The sequence below is a fragment of the Ailuropoda melanoleuca genome, chromosome 9 (assembly GCF_002007445.2).
Source record: "Ailuropoda melanoleuca isolate Jingjing chromosome 9, ASM200744v2, whole genome shotgun sequence".
NCBI classification, from domain to species: Eukaryota; Metazoa; Chordata; class Mammalia; order Carnivora; family Ursidae; genus Ailuropoda; species Ailuropoda melanoleuca.
The window spans coordinates 63,339,966-63,354,952 of record NC_048226.1 but is presented as its reverse complement, the minus strand read 5'-3'; the positions used below and the strand labels follow the sequence as shown (position 1 = coordinate 63,354,952).

Genomic DNA, 14,987 nt, shown 5'->3' with positions numbered 1-14,987 from the left:
GACTTACAGCTCCACATAGAACCAGCCCCATCAGGAGCCTCCAATTCCAGGCAGGAGTGAAGGTGAAGGATCGCAGTGACTGGGTAGGGCCAGTCCCTGGGTAATTGGAAGGTTAGACTATCAAGATTTTAGAGGGATTTTTCTAGAAGTCCCGTAGAAGTATATAATGTGAGTTATATGTATGTTTAAGTTTTCTGGTAGCCACATTAAAAGAAAAAGAAATAGGTGAAATTAATTTTATTAATATATTTTATTTATCCTAACATATTCCAAAATTCCTTCTTATTTCAACATATAATTAACGTAAGAATTACTGAGATATTTTACGTTATTTTTGAGGGGGCACTAAGTCTTTGGAAATACACTCTGGTGTATATTTTGAACATCACATCTTAATTCATATGTAAAATTTTCATGGAAAATAATTCATCAGTTGTTCAGAACATACTTGAAAGTTTCCAAAAATTGACTCAATTGTCAGCTTTCAAATTTGAAGTGGATTAAAATTAAATAAAATCTGAAATTCAGATTTTTGGTCATGCAAGTCCTGTTTCAAGTGCTCATTCACCTGATGTGCCTTGTAGCCACCTCACTGAACAGCTTTAGCATGTTGGGGGCTCTCTAGCAGCTCCTTGTCCTTTCTGACTCCTCCGGAAAGCAGAGCCAGAGGAACTTTGCATAGTTAGTCCTACCCCACTTCCTCATTGTGCTGGAGGTCTATGGGGAGAGTAAAGAGGTGATCCAACACAGTCTCCCATTTTTCTGATGGTGAGACTGAGGCTCAGAAGGGTTAGATTGTTTAGCTTCAGCCACCTATGGTAGAGAGAGAGCCAGAACCCTCTCCTGCCGGTGCCCAGGCCAGCCCTCCTTCCACCTCTCCCCAGGACTCATCTTTGTCCTTCCCACGGGGCCTCAGCTGGTGTGTCATGTAAATGCCAGCCATGACTCAGGACAGATGAGAATGAGCTCTTCCCGTGCCCGGCGGGGCTCCTGAATACTCTGCCCACCCGAGGTTGGTTGCCCTTGCAGGACATATGGGATATCTCAAGGCAGCCTCTGACTTCAGGAAACCAAAAGAAGATTGACTTGTGCTGCCCTGTGGAAAGTTCCTCCAGAGGCACCTTTTCTGTGGCAGAGTTGTATATGTTCTAGGCATAAGCTGGCTTCTCTCACCTGGATTTGGAGCTGTAGCCGTTGGGGTGGGGGTGGGCGCAGTTTGCAGTTGCGAACCCGCAGCTGCCCAACCACAATGGCGCCAGCATGGTTTTCTGCCTTGTAGCTACCACTTAACTGGCCTGGGCCCCAGTAAGTTACCCTCACATGGCATTGCAGTTGGGGGACAATGTGCTCCTTCAGGATGAGCAGGGGTTTTCTTGTGGGGTGCTCTGCTTTGCACCCAGCAGCTCCAGCTTCCTAGCTGATGCAGGGCCTGAGGCCAGCCCTGTACTCTGGAGAATTGGAATTATTCTCTCAACTGGTTCAGCAGACACAGGATTGTACTTGGGGCCAATACACGCCTTCATAATTTAAGAGAAATGGGGGGAAGATTTTTTAAGTATCTTTTTTCCCTCCTAGCTTATATGCTTTTTTACATCAGACCTTATGATAGCTCGTCTTTTAGGATGTAACTGTGACACCACAGTAGGTCAAGCAAACTGCGCAAGCCCGCTTTTCTTCTGACTTCTCTTACATGGAGCATAAAGCTGAATTTGAATTCTGTACTAGAACTCCAGCCCTCATGATTTGGCCATGCTGCTTTCCAGAAGGGTTTCTGGAAGACTGGTTATGCAAGTAACATTTCCTGTTTACTCTCTCTTAATAATTAATGGCTGATGATGATGGATTGTGACCACAAAAGTGTTCAAATGTCATTTATTTGAACACAGAGTTGTAGTACTACACATTTGTAGTCACATGCCAGACGGTTGTAGCCGTCCCATTTGCACATAAAAAATTCAGCCAAGGGTCTCCTCTGCTACAGATTGTAACTACATTTACAGCTAAAAAATGATGATTGTTTTGAAAGTGAAGGGTCAAGAGTCTGAACTTAGGGATTCAATCATGAGAAAGAATATCATTTATTGAGATGCTTTTCACCATGCCTGGATGGTCTCATCTACTCATGGTTTCTGTTAGCCTTGTTGTGTTGATGAGTCCCGAATCTGTGCCCCCAGCTGAGACCATGTCCTCGCACTCCAAAGCCCTGTATATCTTCAGCTGCCTGCTAGACAACACCAAGTACGTGACTTGCAGATTCTCAAATTCAGCATGTCCAAAGTGCCCAGCCTGCGCCTTCTGCAGTATGCCTCTTCCACTGAGTGGTCCCACCGTCCCCCCTCCATTGGCTTCTGGTAGAGGGTCATCCTCCACTTTGCCCTCCCCGTAACTTCTGGCTTAGAAGGTCCTATAGGATCTGGTTCCTGCTTAGCACCCCCAGCCTGCCGTCATGACTATCCATCTGGATCTTGAGTCAAACAGAAGGGGCCACATTGTCACTCATCTGTAGGCTTCCTCCATTCTTGGTCTTCTCAACCACTCCAGACCAAAGTCATTTCCTGCAGGAGTCCTTCCTGACCTCTACCTGCGCGGATCTGAGGAACACTCCGTACTTTTTCCATGGTGTTCATCGCATTGGGTTGTTCACACTTGCCGTGGGACAGCTGAATTCACTGCTGCCTCCCCTGTGCTTAGCACTCTGCCTGATGCATAATAGGTACTCAGTAAATATTTGTAGAAGAATAGTTGACATTGACTGAGAACTTTGTGCCAAGTACCTTGCTAAGTAGGTTTCCTGCATTATCCCATTTCACAAGAGTAGGGTCAGGGAGACCATCAGGGAGGTAGTGATTGGCAAAGTCCAGAGGGACAGTAGATCTGCTTCAACTAGTGACAAATGGCAAGAAATGGGCAGGTTGAAGGCCCACCCCTGTGCCTCTGGAGTCAGCAGGACCTGCTGAAAGTTCGGTTGAGAGGCTGGATGGGAGCAGAAGGAGCCGCTGCTGGGTTGTTGGCCTGGTCGCTGCTGGCTGGTGCCGCCTCTTGCTGAGAAGGGAAGGAGGACATGTATGTACGTTTGTGTGGGGGAAGGGGGGTATTAAAAGTGCTCTTGGTATGTGTTAGGTTTGATATGGCCATCAGGTAACCAGGCAGAAATGGTTATATAGATCTGGAATTCTATAATGACATCAGATGAGGCTGGAGTTCCTCACTTAGAACTCACCAGGGGGCGCCGGGGGGCTGAGTTGGTTGAACGTTCTACTCTTAATTTCAGCTTAGGTCATGATCTCAGGGTCATGAGATCGAGCCCTGCATTGGGCTTAGCATGGAACCTGCTTAAAGATTCTCTCTCCTCCCTCTGCCCCTCCCTGCTCCCCTGCTCACATGTGCTCTCCCTTAAAAAAGAAAGAAAGAAAAGAAAGAACTCACCAGAACTCTCTGAGGTGAACTATAGCCAGCGGCAGTAGTAGAACTTCCAACTTGCGCGGAGTGTAAGCAGCAGAGCCAGCGTTTGAAGCAGGTGTGCTGACTGCAACACCTTGCTTCTCGCCACCACATGGGGAATGGTTTCGGGTCTTGTGGCTGTCCTCCTCAGTCCGCTTCAGTGTAGATTTCTTGGTGCCAGCACAGGACTTGTTTTGAAGGTCAAATGATGCTGTCCTTACTGATTTTTACATAGAATTAGGTATGCTTACAGTCACATAGAAGAACAGAACAGGAGAAAATGAGCCAAGGAGAGCTGGTGGTCACCCAGTACCGTTGCAGGCTTCCTTCGGCAGCTCCTGGGCCACTGAGTGTCCTACGGCAAGACCATTTATGTCTGGTGTTTGCTCTTCTTCTTACAGAAAAGCAGTATTTCAGCGGGAAGTACATGAGTCAGATTCATTCCTTATAAAAGCACAGATGTGAAAAAGAACTACCTACTTCCCTTTCATTTCACATTTCTTTACAGGTTGCATTTGAGTACTCAGTTCGTAACGGTTTATAAATAAGAGGTATTGCATTTCTTGTGCTTGACGCCTGTAGGAAGAGAATAGCTGTAGCTACAGGCTAAGGCCTTGAGCTTTCGTCTAAAGGGGTGTGTGCATGTATGGGTACACACTCTTGAAACCACACACACATGTTGTATGAATATATGCTGAGTTGAAATAACCTTCTTGTCCTATCTTATTTTAGGGATAACGACTCCTCTTGCTCTCGCCTAAGTTGAATAAGCACCTCGTGCACTTTAATCTCCTGTCGTGCCATCAGGCTGACTGAAGACAGTGTTTTGAAATCTCAGCTGTAAAGACATCCCGCCAAAGTCTCAATCTTGCCTTAACAATGTTCCAGAGACTGAACAAAATGCTTGTGGGCGAAGTCAGTACTTCTTCCAGCCAAGAACCAGAATTTAGTGAGAAAGAAGATGATGAATGGATTCTTGTTGACTTCATAGGTAAGGTATTCCTAGCTGTTCATCATCACAGCAAAAGTGGAAACTCTCGCGTCTCAGTTTTTGCATAAGTAAACCAGTAACTCTGAAGGTTTGGAGGCCTTAAAAGTAAATAAGCAAGAATTTGTCTAAAAAATTGCAGGAAACATCCTGTGCCAGATGATCAGTCAGTGAAATTGATTGACGTCAGATCTTCCAGTTTTGCAACTCTCATGCCCTGTTCATATCAGATGTACTTGAGTAGGAAATCCTGTGCTAGACGAACAGTGACCCGCATTGCTCATCACCTTTACTCAGCAGGACAGAAACAGTCTTCAAAACCCTTCCCGCAAAGCCCCATAATCCATCTGATGCAGGGTTACCCACACATACACATACATACACTAGGTGCTCAGAAATTATTCTGTAATCATTGTGAGTGACAATAAATGGTTTTGTGTCTCACCTAAATGGCAAGAGGAATGCACCTCAGCTAACGGTATCATCTCTTCTTTTCCCGTGCCCTGAATGTGGTACCATTGGGATACACGTGTTCCTCTGGGACTTCGCCACTGCCCGTGGACTGTGACGTAGGCGCCTGCGCTGGCTTCTCAGCAGCCGAAGCCAAAGCTGAAGCCATCAGTGAAGAGTCACGTACTGAGCACCCTTCCGTCTTTTCGTGTTTACCCGCATCTCTTGAGTGCTTGGCTGATACGAGTGATTCCTGCTTGCTCCAGTTTGAATCCTGTCCGATGGAGGAGAGCTGGTTTATCACCCCTCCCCCATGTTTTACTGCAGGTGAATTAACCACTCTCAAGGTGGAAACCAGTCCTATGGAAAACCTTCTCATTGAACATCCCAGCATGTCTGTCTACGCTGTGCATAACTCCTGCCCTGTTGTCGGGGAGGCCAGCTGTGGCACTGATGAATGTGCTGACCCGAGCAGCCCCAGGTACGTTGTAAGGACAGGTGACCCTCGAACAGGGTGGGTTTGAACTGCGTGAGTCTACTTACACACACAGTTGTTTTCGATAAGCGGAGCACAGTACTGTAAATGTATTTTGTGTTCCTTATGATTTTCTTAATAACATTTTCTTTTTTCTGGCTTACTTTATTGTAAGAATACAGTAGATAATACCTATAACATGCAAAATATGTGTTAATTGGTGGTTGATGTATCGGTAAACTTCCTAATCAACAGTAGGCTATTAGCAGTTAAGTTTTGGGCAAGTCATAACTTATACATGGATTTTCAACTGCACAGGGGTTGGTGCAGCTGACCCCTGAGTTGTTCAGGGGTCAACTGTATTTTACTCTGTCCATAAGCAGTCTGTTTGGCGTGCAGTTTATTTATTTCTACTATAATTCAAAGCCAATTTTTTAGAAGATGCAAAGTAATCTTGTTATAGATTTATGAACGCATGTGCATAGTGCACAAGGTAGTGGATGGTATGAAAAAAACATGCTTATTTTAGAGTTTCAAAAAAATTCATTAGAACATGGCCCCAGTTATATAATGGAGAGCCGTTGGATTTATAGTACTCTGCTAGTGACAGAGAAGAAAAGACTGGCATTTCTGCTAAGTCTCTCAATGTAACTGGCACTTTATACACTGGGTTATTTGGGGTATCAAATTCAACAAGAATTGTATATCTTTCTTTCTTTCTTTTTTTTTTTTTTTTTTAGAGAGAGCGCGCGAGCAGGGAGGGGCAGAGGGAGAAGGAGAGAGAGTCTTAAGCAGGCTCCCCGCTCAGCGCAGAGCCAGACGCGGGGCTCGATCTCACAACCCCGAGATCATGACCTGAGCCGAAATCAGGAGTCAGACGCTCAACCGACTGAGCCACCCAGGCACCCCAAGAGTAGTATATCTTAAAATAAAATTCTTATTTTCTTCCAGGTAGTCTTAGCTGGGTCACATCAAATGGCACGTAACCTCGAAAACTTGAGAAATCTTAAACATGAAGTAGAATGGCAATTTTACTGAAACATGTTGCCCAAAGAGTTGTTTTCTGCCTTATAGAGGAGATATTTCATACCCAAACAATATTTTCTTATGTGGAAGTCCTAATTGGTCTGAAAGGCTCTGTTTGAATGGCAGATAGGCTGAGGGCCTGGAAAGGTTCAGGGCGAGTGCCTGGTCAGTAAAGATTGATATGTTCCAAAGTAAACTTATAGACATTCTATGGCCTTTATCCAACGAGTATATTCAAGATTGCTTCCACCTGCTAAAGTAAAGCCCATGGCCATGCTTATCAGCTCAAAGTCTGGCTATTCACAATGCAAGTTAGTGGAACGTGCCTATGGTTGTAACAGTATTTGGGGGATGCTGGTCCTAATTCCCTAGAAACCCGTCAGCACTGCAGGTGAAGTGGAATCTTTGGAGCAGTTCAGAATGTTCCTGTAGTTAGTCCTGGAATCCAGAAGGCCTCTTTTTAGATTATTCGGGCTCTAACTCCACTAACTGGATCATTGTATATATCTTCTACTATTTCCTGTTTGCCAAATACAAACAAAACCCAGGCAGCTCATTAATTTAACTTACCAGAGTTTGCTGCACTCACAAGTCTTAATACTGTTAGTAGTCTCATGATCTTCTATGAGGATAAACATATCCTTTACCAAATTGAGAAGCAATTTGCTTATATAGTTACCCGGCTTTGTACTGAGTAAGATCTTGGGTGGGAAATGTTACTTGAACTGGCACCTGCCAGCGCTTTAAGTTTTATCAAGGGATCAGTGTTTCAGGTATTCCAACAAAAATTTAAATTTCTTGGACATGGTATTGATTAAATTGCCTTATAGTTGATTCAGATTAATGTCTTCAGTTCTCAGAAATGCTTCCCACCTGATTCTGATCTCACCTCTGTGGAATTTCACTCAAGAGTTTAGCATGATTAATAGTCACTTTAAACTTACTGATATTTGTATATTTACTTCTCAGGGTTTAAAGTGTGTGTATATGTACAGCAACTTTTAAATAATATTATTCCAGAAGCAGTACATATGCATTGACGAAAATTAGAAAATGCAAATATGTAAAAATTAAAAAATTTAAAAAGACATTTGCACCACCCAGAGAGGAACACTGTTAACACCCAAGGGCACATTCTTCCAGGTCGTTTTTTCTGCCCACCCGTGTACACACACACACACACACACACACACACACACACACACTTTTAACCTAACGGGGATCAGGCTGTATATACTGTTTTATAACCTGCTTCTTTAGGCAATGATCTGCACCTTTTTCTTTTCAATAAAATTTCACTTCATCTACTACTCACACTATACTTCACTTTCCGCACTAGAGTCCAGAATATTTCACCTCGTTTGCCCAAACCAGCATTCAGTCCAAGACCATGCTCTGTGTCTGGTCATGTGTTCACAGTTTTGATGCAGTCAGAATGATCGTTTTTTTGGTATCTTGTTTGTTTTTATATCTTGTTATATGTTTTGATATAACATATAGGAAAGTTAAACAAATATGTACTTTTCCACATATATAGGATCAAAAGAACACACATCCCTTTCTATGAATTCCTTCTGAACATAGGAAAGTACTGCAAATTATCATAGTTTTATAATAACTAAAAATTTTTTAACATCTTTATTTCTGGATTTCAAGTTCTTATTTTAAAAAACCCCACTAAACCAAGATAGATCAGGTGTTACCAAAATTAGGATGGCTATGTAGTAAATATCTATATTTTCTGAGCAGGAAATAAATGATGTCTTTCAAAGTTAGATTGCTTCCATCCTGTCTCTCCTTGGGGATATTACCATGAAGCATGTAAGAGGAAGGCGCTTCATAATTACAGATGGGCTTCCAAGTGTACATTTTATTGTATTTTGGCCTTTGTAAGTATTGTTTATGAGGTTTATGTGCTATCGTAATCTTAAATAATACATGTGCCTTTAATGACCCATAGTAAACCAGTTTTAATACAGAAAATGCACCATGTCCTAACAGTAAAATTAAATAGCATTTTAAATCTTACTAGTGATTTAATAGTTCACCATTTAACATTTGTAGGGCCAGGAAAAGCTGCCTATAAGACTCACTGGCACAGAGTAAGTATACTCCCTTTGAGACTGTGTAATATGTGTTATCAGTCTGAGCAGGAAGCTAAAAACTCAAAATGCCCACCTTTTAAAAACTGCTGTCTTTATATTAACTTCTTTCTATTGGCTTCTTAACGTGACCCCCTTTAATTCTATTTTTTAAAAATCTTTAAAAAATAATAGTGTTTTCCTCTAGTGATTATAGGTACAATCTATAACTACCCTTGTTCTGTAAAATAACCCTCACAGCTCCTAAAACTCATGTCATGTGCTGATATAGCTTATATCTATCCTATTAGATAGCTTTTAATGTAGAAAACATAGAATAATCATGTCGTTTGTAGCCATATTTTAAATGTGTTCTCCACAGGTCTTTGCGACATTACTTTGCAAAGGCCATTCTGAAATGTGCCCTGTTGCGATATCAGTTAAAAACTTAGAGTTGTCTTTTACAATAAGCAGGTAGCTTTTTATCTAGAACAATGTTAAATGAATAGAATTTTCTTATGCATATTTCTATTAAATATCGATTTTAAGCTTGTTTCCTGGAGCATTTACTTATAGACAGAAAACCTGTGTGAAGGTGCAGTTAGCATATTGCATCAGGATCAACCCCGCTTCCTAAACACAGTCTTTGGAGTAAAACCTCTATTAGAATCTTGGTTGCCTGAGGTGGTAATTGTGACCTTAACATCACTGAGCCTCAGCTTTCTGATCAGCAAAATTTGGCAATTAAAATATTTTCCTTTTAAGATTATGGTGATAATTAAATACATTAGATTTGCAAAACACTTGGCAAATAGAGATAGATAGATATTCAATAAATGTTAGTCCCCTTCACAGAAAAGCTAATCTAAATGCGTTTGCTGCATAATTGAAATTCACTCAAAATGTAAAGCACTTTTTTAAAAAAAATGCAGTCTACTTAACTAACCATCTGTGGATATGACCTATTTCTATGAAAAATTGGCTTCTCCTTTCTGTCATTATCAGTCAATGTGGACACGAAATACAAACTTCTCTGTCAGCCATGAGATACTAAGCTCTCATTCAATCATAAACAAATTAGTGTGGCAAATTGAATCACTAAGTATCTTTTTCAAGTTCATTAATAACATACTCTGTTACTTAATACATCCCCATGATTTTCTGTTTCAGAGTGGAAACTCCAGATGAAATGGGGCAGCACATTCACTGCTACGTTGCAGCTCTGGCTGCTCATACAGCTTTTCTGGAACAACCCAAGAGCTTTCGTCCTTCCCAATGGATAAAAGAACATAGTGAAAGACAGTCTTTGAACAGAAATAGCCTTCGTCGCCAAAATCTTACCAGGGATTGCCACTCTAGGCAAGTCAAGCACAATGGCTGGGCTGTCCATCAGCCCTGCCCCCGTCAGTACAATTACTAAGAATTTCAAGATTGGTTGGATTCTCTTGGTTTGTGCATATGTGTGTGGACGTGTGTGGACAGACAATGAAGATGCTGTTTCTTTACAGCCAACTGATGACCAATCACATAGTTTTACCGGTGTGTTTAGACACTATCTTGAAAACCAGATTTACATGCTGTGTATCACATAATGCCTTGCTTTTAACATTTACTTTTTTGTAAATTTTTTCAGAATATTTTTGGAAACATATCAATACAGTTACAGTGTTTGGTGTTTGGGGATGTCTTTAAATCTATTAAGGTGTACATGAGTTAGCATTCTAAAGACATTTCTTCCCAAGTATGAGAATAGGCATCTTTCAATTTCATTTTATTTTGTATTACTTAATCAATATTTTGAGTAAGCAAAAATTTATTCTCAGGGTCAGCCATACACTTTATTGACCAGTACTTGATAATCTTTTCTGTATATAATGAATGCATTTTTACACACTAACATGAGCATTAACAGGTGATAGTTGCCATGGATATAATGGAATTATGGCTGAACTTTCTCTTGAAAGAAAACTTGATACATTTCTGTGTGTATAGGTTCGTTTTTTTGTTTGTTTGGGTTTTTTTTTTTTCCGGATTAGCCATGCAGTTCATTTTGGAATTCAGGTACATTAAGTGTTAGTGAACAGTGCATTCAGTAATTCCGACGTGACTGTGTGACGTGGTACAGAGACATTGCAAGTATCGTGGGACAGAAGCACTCGTCTCACATGCAGAGGGATTCAATTAGACCTGTGAAATTATATTTGGAAAAACTTATGTCTACAACTAACCCATTAATCCACTATTTAACTTGTTGGGAGTCTTTCCTGTCAGCTCTGCCCACTTGCCACCTCCCGTCAGCTGTCGACTCAGAAATACATGTCCAGGCACTTTAGGGACTTCTTATTTATGACTGTCCAAGGGAAAGGAAGTAGGCTTTGTATTTCTGATGCAGTGATCCATCCTCTGCCATGGAGACTGTCCTGCCAAGTGGCAAGCAAGGCTGAGGAGGGATTCCTGGTGACATCTTTTCCTAGCATCTAAATGAAAAGTGACAGGTGGGCTCCCTTGAGTTTCCATTTTTTTGTTTTTTTAACTGGGGCTTCAGGCGAAATCTTTAACCACTTTGGCCTCTGTTTCCTCCAGCAACGGGCGGGGGGGGGGCGGGGTAGTAATATTGACTTCCCTCACAGTTGTTGTGAGGGCTGTGGGCTGTCCAGAACTGAACCTTGTGTGAAATTCTAAGGGCCTCTCTACTGAATCTAAGATGGGGTGGGGCCTGTGGCAGTGTTTCTGCCACAACTGTTGTTCCGAGTGTTGGTGCTAATGAGGCCAGGGTTCAGGGCTCGATTCACACAGGAGGCCAGTTAACACAGAGAAAATCTATTTCGTACGAAAATGAACCCACTTCATTTTTTAGCAGTTGTGATGGGTTTTGCTGAGCCATCCACATTCACCAGTTTCCTCTCAAACTAAATTAAACAGATACAACCCAAAGCACATTCTACTGACAGAACAGTTGCATCACCTTTGTAATCAAATAGCTTATTTTTCCATCTCCTCTGCAACCCTAATTAAATAAATACATGTCTGTCTAAGGTTTTCAAGGGAAAAAGCATATCGTTATGTGAAGTATTATATTTTTCAATAACCCTGTAACAGCTCGGTGCAGGGAACTATGGGAGACTTTTTTTTTTTTTTTTTTAAGGGAAGAGCTGTGCTCTTTCCTGCCTAGACTGGGATGTTTGGAGCCCCAAGAGGTCAGATAGCATCATTCAATGGTGGTAGGAGGTGGTTCTTCCGCTGGCCGATGAAGTGCCAGCAATGTCCCTTTAGAACAATAGTCTGCATCCCCCTTCTCCCCTTATTCCCTTTCCATTTCGACTACCCCTTTATTTATTTGTTTTCTAATGAGGGGCCAAGTCTGTAAAGTTTTGTCAAACTGAGCTAGAAGTTATTTTGTTACTCTTTGTGTTTACGAGAGTTGAGAGGTTAAGGTAGAGTTTTCATGAAGGTGTGTGTGTTTTACACCGTATCTGTTATAGGGCCATATGTTGGTAACTTGAAAATAGAACAGCTAAATGCTTTCTGGATGTAAGCCTCTGAATACATGGGGGGCTCTTTTTTCATATACTACATGCAAGTTGTTAGTACCTCACAAGCTACAGCAGTTCAGCCATGAGAATTTGTTTGGCACCATGAACAGATTTGTATATAAAAGAGCAATGGTCTTTTCTTTGTTTTTACTATTATTTTTTCAAATTTCTTGATACCGAAATACATTTACATCTCTATCCGTTATTGACTTTTTGTTTGCCTTATCTAGACCTAGTTTTTTATGGCTTATACCTGGAAAGCAAACACTTTCAGTCTTGGGGATGTTTTCTTAGGCTAACCATGCCATCTGTCATATCAGACTGTGGTTTCTGATCAATATCTAAGGTTTCTGCCTGAAATTGGCACATGTTAGAACTGAAGAAAGTAGTTAATAATTCGCTTGACGTTCTTGATCGTTAGATGTTTGTTACGCATCTACTGTGTGCGAGACACAAGACCAATAATAACAGAACGATGTTGACCTGTTAAGTGTTCTTGGAAACATGGCCAAAATGCAATTTATTATAAGTTAATTATTATCTCTGCTGTTGTAAATGTTAGTGGTTTACAATGTGCTTTCGTGCATATTTCTTAAAACTTCAAGCAGTGAGAAGTAAAACCCCTCTCTGAATTTAGTGCTCTGACAGTTTCTAGACTGATAATACAGAATGTTACTTGGAAAAAGTCTAGAATATGTGGTGCACACAAGAGTGCTTCATGAATGAGCTTCTTAGTTTTTAAAATGCACCATGTTCCTCAAAGTTTGTGTTTTTGTTAATAAAACATTTTATAATGTATTTTCTATGTTTATTACTTTTTCTTTCTCAGCTAACTATGTATTGCTCTGTAAGTTGAACATGAACCATTCATTATTTATCTTCTGAGGCAATGCATTTATGTGGCTGGGTGGGGAATTCTTTGCAGAAGGTGCACAGTGATTGGATTTTTTACTTTCTCCTCCAGCGAGCTTTTTCTACGTTAATTTCCTGTACATTTTTCCAGTTCCCATGCAGGCTTTTCCTGTTGACGTACCTTCTCTGTTGTATCAGTACTTTGATTCTAGTGAGAAGACAGTTTACTTAAAACTTGAGAGGGCTGTTCAGCATCACCCGTTACTTCTCAAATCTGTGTAGTCCACTGGTTTGTCATCTTTACATCTTCATTGAATCTGAGTGTCTTTGCTATTTCTCTTCCTCCTCAAGGAAAGATACTGTCTTTCTACACTTTTAGGAAAAAGCAAAAAAAGAGTATCTTTCTTATCCTCATTTTCTTTGAATTGGAAACAAAAGAAAGCAAAAAAAAAAAAAAAAAAGGATTCCAACTGGAAGATAGACATTTAAGTTTAAATAGATTAGTGGAAAAAGTTTAAGAGTTTCCAGGTATTTTTGTTTTTAGAATCAGTAAAAAGACTGCTCCTTGTACTGGAGATACTAGCATATGTTTGTAATGTTACCTTAAAATTAATCTTTTATTTTATAAGGCCCATTCATACCGGTTAAATTCTTTTAAAAGTCGGGCTACTCTCCTGGATGGTTTCGCTGCCATCAGCCATGTCGATGCATTATAAATGGCATCCTTAGCTACTTATTTTAACGCTTAAAATTTTCTATGAAATGCTTTATTTAGAAAACCTACCTAATACAGTGGTGTCAGCCTTGCCATGTACCGATTTCACTTGAAATATGACACCAGTTACAGTGGTTTAGGGCGGAGAAAGCGGTACTAGGAAGCACACAGATAAGGACATCTTTTTCTATTTGCAACAGTATCCTTTATGCGGGAGGAGACGTTACTATTCAAAGGAAGGCAGCTTAAGTGGATGTGTTGTATATCATTTAGAATTTTCCTTACAACATTTTTTTTAATTGTTTAATTGTTAAATGCCCCCATTTAGCTCCGTCTTTGCCTGAAGTTTTCATATTTGTTTTCTAGGTGGACTTCTAAAAACCAAATCAGGACTTGGGGAGTTCGGTGTGTGTGTAGCCAAGCTTGATGTGTATGAGTGGTTTTGCTTGCCTTTTGGTGGTTTTCCTCCAGAGGTTTGGAACTATAATCAATAATTGTGTGTGTGTGTGTGTGTGTGTGTGTGTGTGTGTGTGTGTGTGTGTGTTTTAAGTGACTTGGGGGTTTTTCTCAAGTATAATTGTGAACACATTTGCTTTTCAAGGGCAGGGCATCCGTTGTACAGACTGAAGAGTATTGTAGATTGTACTATGTGCCTTCTTGATGTATTTCTGGACACAAATTTTTTTCAACTTGAAAACTCAAAAGGGACATTAGGTTCGATTACATACTGTACATCATCTATGCATAAATGGCAGCTTGTTTTCTTGAGCCACTGTCTAAATTTTTTTCTGTTTTTATAGAGTTTTTTATACTGATTGGTTCATAGATGGTCAGTTTTATACACAGACTAAACAATACAGCACTTTGCCAAAAATAAGTGTAGCATTGCTTAAACATTGTGTATTAACACCAGTTCTTTGTATTTGGGCTCAGTGGTGCATTTTGTGCTACTTGCGTTGTGGTTTTTAATGTCAATAAAAAAAATGTCCTTTAACTTCACATTTGTCAGATTCTCTTATTTTATCTTTGTGGTCACAGTCTTAAAACTAGATACAACTTAATTAAATCACTTGGTGTTTAGTTTTACTTGCCCAAAAGATATGTTTAATATGCACTTTAAATATTGTTTTTAAAATTTGTATGAAATTAGTATATTAAAATTTTTCACCTGAAATGAATAATCATTTAAATGAACAGGAGTTTGAGGATGTACCTTTTCCCTCCAATCTGTATGTGTTAAACAAATACAGAATTTAATACACTGGTTCTTAGCCTTTTTTTTTTTTAAAGATTGTATTAGAGACAGAGCGAGCATGAGCAGGGGGGAGGGCAGAGGGAGAAGCAGACTTCCCACTGAGCAGGAAGCCTAATGTGGGGCTTAATCCCAGGACCCCAAGATCACGACCTGAGCTGAAGTCAGACACTT

At 40.5% G+C, this 14,987-nt stretch overlaps 1 protein-coding gene across 2 annotated transcripts; it reads left to right on the top strand.

Moving 5' to 3' along the window:
• Window positions 1–433: 433 nt before the first annotated feature.
• TP53INP1 (tumor protein p53 inducible nuclear protein 1) lies at window positions 434–14,560 on the top strand. Of its 2 annotated transcripts, XM_011234014.3 has the most exons (4): window positions 434–4,432; window positions 5,003–5,360; window positions 8,445–8,482; window positions 9,632–9,764. In XM_011234014.3, exons 1-3 carry the CDS (start codon window positions 4,321–4,323, stop codon window positions 8,464–8,466), a joined length of 492 nt encoding a protein of 163 aa, XP_011232316.1. In that variant the 5' UTR covers window positions 434–4,320; the 3' UTR covers window positions 8,467–8,482; window positions 9,632–9,764. The 2 variants fall into 2 exon arrangements, with proteins under 2 accessions (XP_011232316.1, XP_002926627.1); XM_002926581.4 differs by lacking the exon at window positions 8,445–8,482 and having other exon boundaries at window positions 9,632–14,560.
• The last annotated feature ends 427 nt before the right edge of the window (window positions 14,561–14,987 follow it).

What these genes read in the sequence shown, in the direction of transcription:
- TP53INP1 (XM_002926581.4), top strand. Translation starts at nt 4,321, where the DNA reads ATGTTCCAGAGACTGAACAAAATGCTTGTGGGCGAAGTCAGTACTTCT. An exon ending in GATTCTTGTTGACTTCATAG is followed by an intron (nt 4,433 to 5,002) that starts GTAAGGTATTCC and finishes ACTGTGACGTAG; the next exon opens with GCGCCTGCGCTGGCTTCTCA. An exon ending in GCTGACCCGAGCAGCCCCAG is followed by an intron (nt 5,361 to 9,631) that starts GTACGTTGTAAG and finishes TTTCTGTTTCAG; the next exon opens with AGTGGAAACTCCAGATGAAA.